General features: G+C 44.8%; 1 protein-coding gene across 1 annotated transcript; it reads right to left on the bottom strand.

Moving 5' to 3' along the window:
* Positions 1–2,257: 2,257 nt before the first annotated feature.
* Positions 2,258–14,842, bottom strand: CCDC42 (coiled-coil domain containing 42). The gene is made up of 7 exons (XM_061621850.1): positions 14,766–14,842; positions 13,213–13,318; positions 11,325–11,429; positions 7,161–7,358; positions 6,299–6,520; positions 3,445–3,603; positions 2,258–2,468 (listed from the first exon to the last, which is right to left on the bottom strand). The coding sequence occupies exons 1-7, from the start codon at positions 14,840–14,842 to the stop codon at positions 2,373–2,375; spliced, it is 963 nt and encodes a 320-aa protein (XP_061477834.1). The 3' UTR covers positions 2,258–2,372.
* Between the last annotated feature and the right edge of the window lie 1,133 nt (positions 14,843–15,975).

Genomic DNA, 15,975 nt, shown 5'->3' with positions numbered 1-15,975 from the left:
GATCAGCATTAGCTTGATGTTGAGAGACAAAATACCTGAAGTTATGATGTTCGGAATATAGGAAACTGCCTTATACATTAATCCATCTAGCTGAGTATTGTTTACATTGCCAATCAGTAGCTCTCCTGGATTTCAGGCAGGGGACATTCTAAGCCCTAACTGGAGATGTCAGAGATTGAACCTGGGGCCTTCTGTATGCAAAGTAGATGCTCTGCCACACTGAGCTGTGACCCTACTTATGCTCCTACATGTGTCTGGAGAGAGGTCTATCCAAATCCTCTCTGATACGTCAGCATGTCCCTCCACATCTTGGTGCTCCTGTAGAATGGGAGGTGTTCATCCCTTTTCTTATAGATTCCCTTTCTCCCCTCAGTTCCTTGAGGTTTCAGGGTCAGAATTCACTGGATATTTTTTTCACTACCTGAATGTCTGCAAAGTGTATGGAGCCCCCCCTCGAATGAGGCAAACTGGCATGAGTCATTGTGGCCTCCAAAGATGAGGCATTTTCCTCACTCATCTCATCCTTGTTGCATTTGCGTCATCAGCTCCACCTGGTTGCACTGCAGAGCTGAACAATGACGCCAGCACAAAGGCACTCTCAGCACACAGGCTGTTGTCTGAGGCTCAGCTCTTTGCTGCTGCATGCTGAATGTATGGGCCTAGCTTCCGAAATCTATGCTGTTCTTGCTCTAATCACCATGGCCTTCTTTGCTAAATGAAGGACTGTGGGTGCAGAATGCTAATTGTCATTCTAGTGACAGAGAGGGTAATATGTCAGCTCTGCCTGTTTATTCCTGTACAGGAATTGGTACATAGATAGATAGCTGTACTCGGAGGCTCATAAAGCTACAGTAGCTGAGCATCGCAAGGTCAACAAGCCATCCTAGCACTACAAAGTGTTCCAGACTCCAGTGGTTCTCTTCTCCTTCATTGCTGCTAGCCAAGGAATTAATTCATGAAGTTCTTATATTTAGTTGTAATTAAAGCACCTTACAGTATATGGGTAACTTCCTGAGATTCCTTCTTCCTCCACCTCCTTGCTAAATGGAGAGCCTCCAGGCCTTGGAACATCTGAGTGACCTCATCCAGCTGTGCATCCCTGACCTTTAATCTCTTAGTGTTTCCTCTTTGGCATGTAACCTCTCCTCTCCAGTTTAGCATATAGGGACAAGCACCAGCCTTTCTGAATTCGCATGTTCAGGAAGTTGGGCCTTTTTGGTAGTTAGGGTAGTGGCAAGGATTAGCACCTGGTACCTTGAAGTCCATTTGCCACTGATTAACCTGCTTTTCCTACTACAGTTGGTGAGAAGAACAAAGGAGTTGTAGGTCAAGCATATATCTGAACTTTCATGTCTGGCTAGATTAAGCCCACCTTCTGTGACAATTCACGCTAGGAACCTTTATTTTGGGAATGTCTGCATGAGAACAAACCTTATCATTGGCCCTTCATGGTTCCTTTATGTAAACATGCCAACACAGTGTTGAGATCACACATCCTGTGTTAGTCCTATTGCATGGAATATAAAGGACAATGGAGTGGTTCTTTTTACTCCTCTTTATCAAAAGGCAGGCAAACCAGGGCACGCAACCAGGGAAGGTATCAAGAAGAATGCCTGCACCGCAGTCCACCTGGTTCTCCACCTCCCAAGTCTGACCATGCTCTGACCTCCTAGGGCCCCTCCAGATGTCCTTTTTAGGGTACATTCATAATTATTTGTGCTCATGGTGGTATCAGGGTAGTTATGTGCAATTCTGCTTTCAATACTGTTTGTGCCAGCCAAAGTTTCAGGGTGGACATACTGCTTTGTTTTCAGTCAGTGCATAATGTCATGCTGAAATTCTGTAACTTTTTATATTACAAATGTTCTGATTGGGTGGGTTGTTCTGCTTTTGTTGCACTATAGAGCAAGACCCTCCTCCCCAGACAGCAATAATGCAATAGCTTTGGGAAGAGCAACTAATAAAGCAGATTGATATGTGGACAGCCCAGTACAAATCCACTAGTAATACACTAGTATTGCACCAATGACATGTTACAGAATACACCCAGGGGAGGGAAAACACCAATTTGGAGGAGCCCCTACCTTGAAACAACTACTTTTCAGGCTGTTTAGGCTGGGTTCATGGCACAGAGCTCATTTTATCAACAAACACAGATGAGAAGCCAAAACTATATTACTGAAAATATACTCTTTATGTACCTTATGTATACAGACTTGCTTCTGTTTCCAACAAAGGTAAAAGTGAAGGATGGGGAGAGCATCGATTAATGTGCAGTGATGGGGCATTCACTTACACAAAATAAAAGCAAAGCACAACAGAGGGGATTAGCTGAGAGGGGAGAAGTGAGAAGCATTCGATTGTTTCTCCTACTACATGTCCTTGGACACTCCTGTTTGTGATCTGTTTTGATCTTTCTTCTTCACTTCTGCCCAGATATCTGACAGGTCCTGGATAAACTGCTGGATCTGAGAGCAAAGGGGATGATTATCAGATTAGTACAGGCAGAGGGGAACCATCATATCAGTACAAGCTGGAACGGAGAACTACTTTGGAATTTAATCAGAGCTGCTAGTCTGGATGACAGAACTATAGATATTGTGGGAGGAGGCTGGGGTGTGGACAGCAATGGCCAGACTGAACTGGAGGCAGAGCCATCACCACTGTTCCCATCTCACTGTGTTTAATTTCCAGAGGGAAATTTCAGAGAGATTCTGGGAAGATTCTGTACCAACCAGACATAAGCCCTCCGAATTGTATCTCCTTCTCATACCAAGGCTTGGTGGGCCTCAAACAATGAAGGACTTTGAACCTTTATGCTCTTACCTATAAACTTCACGGAGGCATGGAGCTGGCCATTGTTAGAACACTGGACTAGAGATAGATCTTTGTCTGGCCCATCAGAGCTCTACTTAAGTCATTCAGTTCAGACATATATTAATAGTGATTTCCAGTTTTTTGAGCACTGATCCTAATTTAGTAAAAATGACACTACCCATGCATAAGAGTGAGGTAGCAGCAGGGTTGTATGCAGAAGCATACAAAATCTCTAAAATAAAAACCCTCAGGGGTGAGAACCCCATCCACACAAAAAGCTGCCCAATGAAGACTGAGTACACTTAGTGAGCATAGAATGCTGACTGACTGTTGGGGGATGGGGGTTGGAGGAAGAAAAATCAGGGTGGGTGGAGGAGGAGGAAGAAGAATGGAATGGAGTGGCTGGAATCCTGAATAGGAAGTACTACAACATTTTGTTGCAGGTCCCATTTGTGTTCACTGATTTCCTCATGTTTAATCATGCTACTGAAAACCCTTCCCCCAAAATGGATTCCATGCCCTGGGGTGGAGTGAGATGTCTGAAGCAGATGTCTCCTTTTTGTGGTCAGCATACTGTCAGGCCCCCAGAAAAATAGTAGGGGAAGAGGGATTTCCCCCCATACATACCATATCCAGCTGCCTGTGGGTGTCCTCCAAAGGCACCATTAAGGCCTCCTTCATCTGCTTGCGTACGCCCTGGAAGAGATTCAGTGTGGCCATCTTGATGGTACCCAGCATTAAGGTTTTTTTAGCAGCAGTATTCTGGATATGGGCCCATTGTGACTCCTGAGGAGAAGGCAGAGGCATAGCAAATGTGAAAAAAGGTTTTGACGAATGTGACTTACTCTGGCCAGCTTGCATCTGAAAAGTCTCCTGAACTCCATTTGAGGGGTTCCACACAGCCAGCCCAAGAAGCCTCTCTTTGTTTTACATTTCCTTTGTGTAGTCTGATAGTGATGAGGCCTATCATACCTTCCCACCCCACCCCACCCCACCCCATCTGATCCCAGACTAGGCCTTTTCAGTAAATGTCCTGTGTATTGCTGTCTGCCTGCCCTCATGGAATGTTGGTTCAAATGTTAATTGTTACCGACAGAAATGGGCTGTTACAGGTTGGGTGCCTGACATCATTCCTGTCTTGTCCAGCTGTAATTAGCAGTTCACAAGCCCAGCTTCTTTGCTGTCCCTCTCTGACTTGTAAGATATTGATTGGTTCACATCACCAAGTTAGGGTTGCCAGACTCAGGGCCTGAGAATGGTTCCGTATCTTTAACAGTGTAATGGGGAAAACCACAAGGTGAACTTCTCCCTTCCCTCTGCACAACTTTTAAAGATACAGAAGACCTCTTGGAGGCTGGGCATGGCAACCAAGAGGTCTTCTGTATCTTTAACAGTTGTGCAGGGGGGAAGGAGAATCCCACCTTGTGGTTTTTTCCCATTACAGTGTTGCAAGAACACCTGCACTTGGCTGACTTTCTCTTCTCCTAAAGATACAGGATCAGGATCAGGCCCTGAGCCTGGCAACCCTACCAAGGATGGTGGTAGTCATTCTCTGGCTGCTCCTGATGAGCTTAGGTTTTAAAAATGAAGTAGCTTAAGAATTTTGGATACTCCCTTTCCATCACTTCTTCCTGATAAAAAGCACACATGGTGGGCTGGAATTGCTCTGGAGACTATGCGGTTGACTCCATTTTAGCTACTTTGAAACAGCTTGAACAAGAATTTTTGGAAACTATGGAGCTAAAACCTGTGAGTGCTTTAACCTTTTTTTACCAGCATGGAAACAAAAAAGGTTTGCTAATGACATTTTATGATATTTAAAAATATTAACCAGGTCTGAGAAGTTGGTAAAAAAAAAAAAATCAAAAGCCTTGCTTGGCCTTCAGTTCTCCCATGAGAGTTTGCATAAAAGAGAGTGACAAAGCCTTGATGATAGCCAGTGAGTGTGCACTACTCCCCTTTCATTTAAAAAATGAGCAGCCTAGAGGCTAGTGTTGTGGCTTGCCTTCATCACCGGCAAGAGAAGTCCTACTGTGATCCCTTTGTGTGCTTTTGCTGCTCCTAGAAAGCAGGCACTAGGAGAACTGCATTGTATGTATAAGGGATAAATATCTGGAGAAAGTGGAACAAGGTAACCACTTTTATTTTTGTTCAGAACTTAGTGCCTGTAACTGTTGCATGTCAGACACAAATTCAACAGCTTTCTTCTCCAATTAATTTCTGCTTGTTGTGCAGGAAAAAAGATGGCAACCTAGGGCAGAAGTGTTTATTTCATTATTTATTATTAAATTTCTATCCTCCAAAAAGGAGCCCAGGGTGTGGAGTGAAAGAGGACGCAGAGTGTAAAAGGCCAATTGGTTGTTTTAAAAGAAGAAGAAGTGCTTCTGGGCAGACATCAGCATGGATGGTTGCATTATGAGGTCTTTGAAATGAAATGGACTGCCTTCAAGTCAATTCCGACTTATGGTGATCCTATGAATAGGGTTTTCTTGGTAAGCGGTATTCAGAGGGGGTTTACCATTGCCTTCCTCTGAGGCTGAGAGGCAGTGACTGGCCCAAGGTCACCCAGTGAGCTTCATGGCTGTGTGAGGATTCGAACCCTGCTCTCCCAGGTCATAGTGCAACACTCTAACCACTATGCCACACTGGCTCTCTTATGAGGTCCTTAGGCTCCCAGAATCATTAAGAACAATTGGCTTACACTATGCTGATTTGATCTGGGTTTGATGCTAGGGGGCTATATTTAGTCAATGCGTATATAATTCTCTTGCCCAAAGTATGAATTCAGGGAGGGCAAGTACATTGTTTTACAGCAGGACTGGGAACCCTTTTTCAGCCCAGAGGCCACATTCCCTTCTGGATAGCCTTCTGAGGACCACCTGCCAGTGGGCGGGGCCAAAGACAAAAGTGGGCAAAGCATGAAGTATGACTTTTAATGGTTGTACAGTTGGTTAGTTTCTTCACACATTCCAGCCAGGCAGAAAGACTCAAGGTGAGTGCAAAGCAGTGCTGGTGAGAGGTCTGGCTTGGGAGGTTGTGTGATCTGGGAAGAGCCCCAGGAACCAGATAAGACGGACATGGAGGGGCGCATTTGGCCTCTGGGCCTGAGGTTCCCCGTTCCTGATTTACTTATAGAGATGTGTGCCAACCCTAACAACATGCCCACTGCCAAACATATAATTGCTCTCACTGATGCCCAGAGGATTGCTTACCATTCTAGCCATCCTTTGGCTTGAATGCTCACTGAGCCAGCATTTGTCTGTAGCTAGTCAAGGAATGTGTTAATAGCAACATGTTTTAAACTATATTTACACAGAGGCCTGACATGAATGTAAGCCAGCTAGGATATGCAGTTGCTTCAGGAAGAGACCAAACTAGGACCCCAATCCATTTAGATTGCGGTCAGGCATGCCATCTTATTTCAGGGTTACAGGATCCAAGCACTCCATGAAAAGGAAGAAGTCTCACCCTTATCCCTTACCCAGACAATGACATCACTGCGGGCATGGTCAAAACGCAGCTGCAGGCGTGCCAGCTCATTGTTGTGCTGCAGGATCTCATCGTCTTTTTCCTCCTTGTAGCGGGCCAGGCGGACTTTAGCTTGCTCAATCATCTCCAGCCCTTCCTGTGCCGACTGCACGAGGTCCCGGTGCATCCCTACTAGTGTTTTGTAGCGTCCAATGACCTCCCGGATCTCCTCAAACTGCAGGGGATGGCTTGCATTACTGTCCTGCACCTTGGGATACTGATCCTACCTTAACTGGTAACAAATTCCAAACAATAGCACCTCATGGATCACATTTTCCCCTCCCCATGACAGAACCTTGGATGTGCAGCAATACAAGGCTATCTGGCTACAGACACCATATTGTAGTGCAGCCAACATCTTGGTTAGGAAAGCTACACAGAGAAGGACAAGCCTGCTATTATTATACAGTGGGTATTTGATGAAGGCTCGTTGCACTGTCCGGAGCTAAAGCTTGAATGCATTAATGCAACGAATAGTGGGACAAACGCTCAAGATACACACTCACCAGCATTGTACAATGAACCATGCAGATGCTGGAATAGCAGTTGCACCAATGACACAGCTATTCTGCTATTCACATCCCATAGTTTGGTGAGGTGCCAATGCTAAATCTGATCTGAAGATTTGTGGTGGTGCAGACAGTGTCAGACAGAACCACAATAAAATACCTGGGTCCCTCCAGTGTTTGCGCTTTGTCCCCCTACCTTGATCCCTGGTTCAGTACAAAAGCCCCAAACAAAGAATGGAACATCTGCCATTTGGCTCTACCTTCAGACTTTGCCCCCTATCTCAGCAAGCCATCCCTCATATGTACCTCCGAGACTTCAACCACCTTCTCCAGGTACTTGTTGAAGATGGAGTATTGCTGTAGCTTGTTGTAGAGTTTCTGATGCTGCTGCTTCAGGGCTGCCATTTCCAGTTTGGCCTTGGCCAGCTCTTTCACCCGCTGCTTCTTCAGTTCCCGCTCCTTGTTGGCTTTCTTTAGGGCTCTGATCCGTTTTTGGTCATTCTCCTAATGGTCCCGTGTTTGTTTATTTATTTATTAGATTTATTAGTTGCCCATCTGGCTGGTTGTCCAGCCACTCTGGGCGATGTACAGAATAAGAACATACAAATACATTAAAATATTAAAATCTCAAACAGTAGTAATAAAACCTAACCCACCCCAAAAGCCTGTCTGAAGAGCCAGGTCTTCAAGGCCCAGCGGAAGCTCATCATAGCAGGGGCATGGCGGAGATTGTTTGGGAGGGAATTCCACAGAGTGGGAGCCACAATTGAAAAAGCCCTCTCCCTAGTTCTCACCAGTCTAGCTGTTTTAACTGGTGGGATAGAGAGAAGGCCTTTTGAGGCTGATCTTGTTGAGCGGCATCCCTGATGAAGCTGGAGGTGCTCTTTCAGATAGACTGGGCCGAGACTATGTAGGGTTTTAAAGGTCAAAACCAACACCTTGAATTGGGCCCAGAAAACAACCGGCAACCAGTGTAACTCCTTCAGCGCTGGAGTGATGTGATCTCGCTGATGGCTGCCTTTGATCAGGCAAGCCGCCACATTCTGTACCAGTTGCAGCTTCTGGACCGTTTTCAAGGGTAATCCCACGTAGAGTGCATTACAGTAGTCTAGGCGAGAGGAGATGAGGGCATGTACCACAGATGGTACCCACCAGAGAGGAAGGAATGGAACCACTGCAATACAGTGCCCCTTATACCTAACCTCTCCAGATGGTCCAGAAGGAGACCGTGGTCAACGGTATCAAAAGCCGATGAGAGATCAAGAAGGACAAGGAAGGTGCATTCACCCCTATCCAGCGCCCTCCTCATATCATCCACCAAGGCGACCAAGGCCGTTTCAGTCCCATGTCCAGGCCTGAAGCCTGATTGAAATGGATCCAGATAATCCGCTTCCTCCAAGTGCACTTGCAACTGCTGCTGTGTTGACCTCCCACCCCACCCCAGCAAAATATAGCAGTGAAAATAAATCAAGATAACAGGCAAAAAGATTCCATGGCCTCCCACCCTATCAGAGTATATAAGAGGTACATAGGAAGCTGCCTTATTCAGTGTTTCAGATATGTTTTTTGCTCATCTAGTTCAGCATTGTTCACTATCTCTGACTGGGAGCAGCTCTCCAAGGTCATCGTCATTATTATTATTACTAATAATAATATTTTATGTGTCACCTTATGCTGGTGGTGTTACTACTTTATGTCACCGTATGCCCAAAGGTCTCAAGGCGACTTACATAGTAAACAAATATTAAAAAACGCAATTGTGATTGCACTAATAATTCCTCCAAGTACACATCCCCCACCATGAATTTATCACAAGTGAACACCATAAAACTGTTGGAAGTGTGACAGTGCAACTCAGCTTGAAGCCTGGGAGGGGATTGCATGCTACATGGGGGTGGACAGCTAGAGAGAAGTCCTCCTAGATTCCTAGACTGTTGTGCCCACTCCCACCTAAGCTGACCTTTCCTTCCAGTTGTAAACTGATACTCTCAGGGGAAACTGATCTCCTTTCCTGCTCCTTCTCTGATTTCAGTCTTCTTTTGTTCTTGACAGTGTGGCTTCCTGAGGAGAAGCACAGACACAGCAGACATCTCTTCTGCAGCATCTCCTATCTAATTAGTCAGGTGTAGGTCTTCTCTATATAATGCATTTCCTACAATAAACTTAGTTTGTTGTTTTTTCCAAACCAGAGTCTCAGTGTAATTTCTACTAAGCTAAAGCGTAGCTACTGCTTAGTTTATTGACGTGCTCAATTTCCCAAAATACCATTATAATCCACAGATCCTGACAAAAATAACAGACAGCTAAAAGCCATCCACTGAGCGAGGAAGAGACAGATATCAACATTTAAATGCATGGGTGTGTAAAAGTCTTAGCCTGACACCAAAAAGATGTCAGAGATGGAGCCAGACACACCTCCCTGTGGAGAGCATTCTGATACTGGACCAGACAGTGATCTGGACACCTCAGCAGCCAAACCTGTTATGAATTATGGAGCCCACATCCTGGCAGATGCAAGTGATTTTCATTCTTGAAGTATTTAGCAAATAAGTCACAGTGAGCCGCCATGGATTCTCCTAGCTTCTTTGGGCCAGTATATAAAAGGCCCCGAACCATCCGAACCTTCACAGGACAGCACAAAGAAGATGCAATGGAGGTGGCAAAAAAGCTTTTCTTCATCACCTTCCACTCCTACTAAATGTGTGATTATGAGCATGTACCAGTATTCATTTGGGTTGTCAGGAGCCTACCTCCATATGTGATCTAGTTTGCTCCAAGCTTGCCTCATTGTCCTAAGCTCCAGTGTATGCTACAGGGACCCTGGACAGTGCTAAGAGGGAAAGACACTCGGGAGCAATGATGTTAATTGCCCAGGCTGTTTCCATATCCCATATCCCATTTAGACTGTCAGTAGCTTTTCCCCACTGCAGGGGTGGGGGACCTATAAACATGGTCTGCACTCAGGGACCGATGGCTCCAATAGGTTTCCAGTTGGCTGGTACATGCTCATAATCAAACTTATCTGACCATGACATTTCTCCTCTGCTCCACCCTGCCCCCAGTGAACTCCCCACTCTCAGATTACCTCTTCCTGTCCAGCTGAGAAAAGAAGGTCTAAAGTGTGTCCTGCTCAAACAGAGGTCTCATATCATTCACTGCCTGATTAACAGGAGCAGAGGAATGGGTCAGACCCTTGGTCCCTCCAGTTCAGTACTGTCTACAGTGACTGACAGCAACTTTCTAGAATTTCAGACAGGCGACATTCCCAGCCTTACCTGGGGGTGTCAGGGATTGAAAATGGGACCTTCTGCATATAAAGCAGATCCTCTACCACTGAGCTACAGCCCTTTACCCTAAAAGAAGAGTGAGACCCTCATCCAACCCTATATGGCCAATGTGGGGTCTAAACCCACAGCCCTGACCTTATTAGCACCATGCTCTGACCAACTGAGCTAGCCAGTTTATGATAAAAGCATTTCTTGCATGACCAGGATTGCAAGACCTTCCATCACTGAACAGATCTGGGCTACCTGATGCTCTGATCTTTGGCTAAAGTTATTATTAATATTAATATTAGCAGGTAAGGAAGAGATGCAGCTGCTTATTGAGCTCCTGGCCTTGATGTCATGTGTCGCAACTGTTCCTAAAGGTTCATGCCAACATGCAACCATTTCTGAGCCCACCAGACTGATAAAGGGTGGTGATGCTAAGGATCACTAGGGGCAGGATGGAGCAAGGAGAAATGACTGACTCAGCTGCAGCCTTCTCAGGAGATACAGGTAGGGCTATAATTAGTCATTTCTTTGGTCAAGGCAGGGATTGAAATTGGGACCTTCTTCATGCAAAGCATGTGCCCTACCACTGAGCTATGATCCCTCCCTATTCCATGTCTCCCCCTGAATCAGCACTGGGTTGAGAATGGTTGTGAAAGTACTGCTTTAAAGGTACTGCTGTTGAAATGTAAGGTTCTTGGTACTCAGCCTGCTCTTACTCAACATCTGTTTTGCAAAAATGCAGTTGGCCGCTGGAGCCCAATATTGTGTGCCTTTATTTTTTCCACTGCTAGTAGTATTCAGTGGCTAAATGTTCTTTGTTAGGTTAGGCTTCAAGCAGAGCCCCAAAAAGAAGCTGCAACAATGCCACTCTGCCGCCCTTCTTGAGTCTCTGATAATCTATAACAAACTGATATCTGACCTATCATCTACATCTGGAAAACAAGCATACTAATTATATATATTGAAAAGAAAACATGTGATTTAAATACCTGTTGATTGTATTATGCAAATCTTGCCTATTTTGTGTCCTTGTCCAAATTATACCCCAGGGCAGATTATCCTATCCTCCCACCTTATTTACACTACTGGAAGGGGAATAACTAGCAATATGTGTAGTTTCAGGTGGATCACCATCAGACCTGTGCTATGGAAGTATTTATAGTTCAAGAGCCTGAGGGCTCTAAGGAGCTAATACCTGTATGAATTGCTCAAATTTCCGAATGTATGCTTTCAACTGGATCTCCTTTGCACCAAGTTCCTCCCAACGATTGTTCAGGGCTTCCATCCTTGTCTTGAATGCCTGAAGGATTCACAGAGGGAAGAGACCAATCAGGCATCTGATTCCAGTAGATCAGGCTTCCCCTATCTAGTGCTTTCCAAATATTTATTTATTTATTTATTTATTTTTATTTCATTTATAAACCGCCCATAGCGAGTAGCTCTCTGGGCGGTGAACAAAACAAGATTAAAATACAGTATTACAATAAAATCAATAACAAACAGCAGCAAATTAAATGAAAAACATTAAATATAAAACATTGAACATTAAAATGCCTGGGAGTATAGCCACGTCTTAACCTGGCGCCTAAAAGAAAGTACCGTAGGCGCCAGGCGTATCTCCTCAGGTAGGCTGTTCCACAGTTCGGGGGCCACTACAGAAAAGGCCCTAGATCTAATAACAATCCTCCGGGCATCCTGGTGAGTTGGTACCTGGAGGAGGGCCTTGGATACTGAACGAAGTGAACGGGTAGGTTCATAGCGGGAGAGGCGTTCCACAAGGTATTGCGGTCCCACACTGTGTAAGGCTTTATAGGTCAAAACCAGCACCTTGAATCTGGCTCGGAAACAGATAGGCAGCCAGTGCAAATGGGCCAGGACAGGTGTTATATGTGCGGACCAACGGGTCCTCGTCAACAACCTGGCTGTCGCGTTTTGCACTAGCTGAAGTTTCCAAACGGTCTTCAAGGGCAGCCCTACGTAGAGCGCATTACAGTAGTCCAGTCTAGAAGTTACCAGAGTGTGAACAACTGAGGCAAGATCGTCACTGTCCAGATAGGGGCGTAGTTGGGCTACTAAGCGAAGATGGTAAAATGCATTCCGTGCCACCGAGGCCACTTGAGCCTCAAGCGACAAGGGTCAAAAAGGACCCCCAAACTACAAACCTGTTCCTTCAAGGGGAGTGTAACCCCATCTAGAACAGGATGAACATCCACCATCTGGGCAGGTAAAGAGCTCACCAACAGTGTCTCAGTCTTGTCTGGATTGAGTTTTAGTTTATTAGTTCTCATCCAGTCCATTATCGCGGGACTACAACTTCCATAATCCCTGACCATTGTCCATGCTGGCTGGGGCTGATGAGAGCTGTAGTCCAAAACATCTGGAGGGCACCAGGCCATAGAATCATAGAATAGTAGAGTTGGAAGGGGCCTATAAGGCCATCAAGCCCAACCCCCTGCCAGGCTACAGTAGACTGTTTCTGCTGTGAGAAGCAGGAAGACTGTGTCAGCTACTGTACTTTTTTCTCCCACGATACAGAAAGCCCAACTGGTGTCCTGGTCAGGTGAACCAGAAGGTATTTCAGAATTTAGAATTGTATACAATTTGCGGGTAATAAATTGCTGACCATGTAGTTCTGTGGTTCGGAAGCAGTAATGTAGTGGCAAATTCAGAAGTGCAGGGTCCCTTCATGATAGTCACAGCCATGAACCCTTCCCCTTTTTTATTTTACTGCTGGGTTGAGAATGAGATCCTTGTTAATGCCTTCTCCCACAACAACAGGCATCCCTAGGAGCCCATCAGCATTGGCTCCAATCAGCAGGAAAGGACAAGGAAGCAATTGAGAAAACTCTTCTCAGTGGCTAACACACTCCCTTTTCATGCTGATTGGCTCATAGGACACTGGAGAAGTAAGGACCCTGCTGGGACCCTGCTCCCAAAAAAGTAAAGAGTCTAAGACCCCCCGAGACCCCTGGATGACTATACCCCTGCTTGGAAGTGGCTCAGAATGAAGGTACTGGTAGAACTGGTCATCGGGGATGTAAAGACAGTTAAGCAGGGCATCTCCTACAGTTTGAGAGACTCACCTCCTTTTGGGCCTCCATGGCCTGATGCACCAGTTTGGCTTCTTTCTTCTTCTCCAGGAGCCGAATGGAGGGAGATGGGGATTCCTCCTCTGATACTGGGAATTTCCTAAGCAAAGAGGACAATTATTTCTCCATGAAGACTGCAGAGATCTTAGCAAGCCATAGAACCTGTGGGGTAGGTAAGCTTTGTGCTGCTCACACACCTTGGGATGAAGGGGCAGAATGATAGAGCATCCTGTTTGTCCAAAGATGCCTGTATCAGGGACAAACCCAGAGATGAGCTTCACCTAGAAAACAGACTAGGGCTCCAGTCTGTGGTCTATCTGGACATAGCATGGAGCAACAAGAATATGGGGTTTAAATTCAGTTTTAGGTCTAACAAGTAAAAGGGGTTTGGGAAAAGGAAATGGAAGTTTATGGTAATAGTGAAAGAAAGGGAAATGAAAGCAATGAAAGGAACATAAGGCAGACAAAGAAGGATGTCAGAAAAGAAAAGTGAAAAGCTAATATTGGAGCCATCAAAAGAGGTAATCCGTGTTTTAATACTGAGTGATGTGGTTAGTTGCTGAACCACTTGGGAACACTTGGCAGAACACTATCCAGTTCAACATATGCGTGAGAGGAGAATTGTCTAGAAAGACCAACACAGGTACATTTCATTTCAGAGTGGGAATACAAAACAAAAACCAGGGGATTAATTTAAAATAAAGACTCTGTTCAGGAATCTTGAAGGTTATTTAAAACCACTATGACAGACAGAGGCTCTACTAAAATGTATAAACAAAGAAGGGGTACAAGTAAGTTCATGAAAATATAGGGTATTGATGAACAGCAGTGCCAAGGAAGCCATAAAAAGCAAGGAGGCTTCCTTTAAAAAGTAGAAGCCTTAGCCAAATGAAAAAATTACAAATCTGCCAGTCTAACTTCCATGCCCATAAGTTGGTAAACAGCATGATTAAAACTAGAATGTTTAAACACATAGAAGAAAAAACTGTGTTGATAAAGGTTCAGCATCACTTCTACAAAGGGAAGTATCCTCCATCACTAGTCTATTAGAATTCTTTGAGAGTCTCATGTGTAGATAGTGATCTACTAGTGATCCAATAAAACTATATATTTGGACATCTAAAAAGTGTTTTACAGACACCCTAATCAAAGGATCAAATTACATGTGACATCCATGTTACGGAACTCCCACAATTTTTAAAAAAGTTAATAGCAGGTGGATGTTCAGATTGTCACCATAGCACTGGAGGAGGAGTTAAAATCCCCCTCATTCCATTTTCCAATGGGGAAGGCTGTTGCCTTCATGTCTAGCTTGTAGACTTCCCAGAGACATCTGGCCAGCTATTGTTGGAACCAGGATGCTGGGTGGATCCTTGATCTGATCTAGTGGAGTGGGGCGTTGTTGTTTTTAATGAAAAGTAGGGGTGAGACAAGGGGGGAAGAAGAAGAAGAAGAACCCAGAGTACAGTTCTTACTGAAAGAGAAGATGTGGTAAAGTATAGCACAAAGAGCAGGAGAGAAGGGAAGATGAAGAGTGAAGAACTCACATCAACAATTTCAGCAACTTCTGTCCATATTGTATGCGGAAATACTCGCTCAGATCCTCTTCATCCATGGTGGTCATGATGCCTTTTTACCTGCTGCTCAGCAGTGCACAAACCTTGCCCTTTTAAACTGAGCACTCTGCACAGAGCTAGAGACACCCCTGTTCACTTTCCCCAATGCCTTATTTATGCATTGGGAGAAAGCAAACAAGCAAACAGATGAGTAGTTGACAGAGCCTGGTGCAGTTGGGTCCACAGAACCTTCAGGTGCAGATATGGAAGATGCGGAAGGGTTGCTTAGCAACCACAGGGCTGTACTGTACTGGGAATGATGAGGGTCCTATGTGATACTATCACTCTCTTCTCATGTGAAGGTTACCAGTAAATGCCACCCACCATTATTCCTTTTTGAGAAGAACTGAGCCAACTAGGAAAACTCTGTGAAGCAGCAGCCATATACTTTTAGCAGCCAGTGGCTTCAGAGTGGTCAGGATCACAGGAAGCAGCTGCCGTTTAGAAAGCTGGTCAAATTAACCTCTTCCCCTAGACTGAAGAGAGCATTAAGGAATCAAAACACACACAATGGTATTTGAGATCATATTGCAGCACAGTACAAGTTCTGACTAAGGATGAGGGGGAAATTCATTTCACTTTGCCTTTAGAGGTGAACCTACCCTATTCACACTTTCCAAAACAATAGGTGAACCAAAGAATGGGCATCCTTTGACATTAAGGAAAATGCCCTAACTGTTAGAGCAGTACAACAATGGAACCAACTACCTAAGGAGGTGGTGGGCTCTCCAACCCTGGAGGCATTCAAGAGGCAGCTGGACAGCCACCTGTTGGGTATGCTTTAACATGGATTCCTGCATTGAGCAAGGGGTTGGACTCGATGGCCTTATAGGCCCCTTCCAACTCTACAATTCTATGACTCATACTTCTCTGAATGATGCAATGCAGTTCACAAGTAATGTATACAAAAATGCATATACTGGCATAAAATGTGCATAGGAATGCATACATAAGTGAAAATATACAGAAACTCAATGTATTAGGGCAAATAGCTTTGTAAAAATGTGTATTAGGCAAAATTGCTGTGCAAAAAAGTGTGCTTACAAATGTGTGTACAATAGAAGACATCTGCACTCAAATGCCAATGAATTTTCGTGAGGACTTTAAAAAACAACAATTTCTAACTGATGTGGAAATGTGG

This window comes from Rhineura floridana, chromosome 3, assembly GCF_030035675.1.
Source record: "Rhineura floridana isolate rRhiFlo1 chromosome 3, rRhiFlo1.hap2, whole genome shotgun sequence".
Taxonomy (NCBI): Eukaryota; Metazoa; Chordata; class Lepidosauria; order Squamata; family Rhineuridae; genus Rhineura; species Rhineura floridana.
This window is presented reverse-complemented; position numbering and strand designations above follow the sequence as displayed.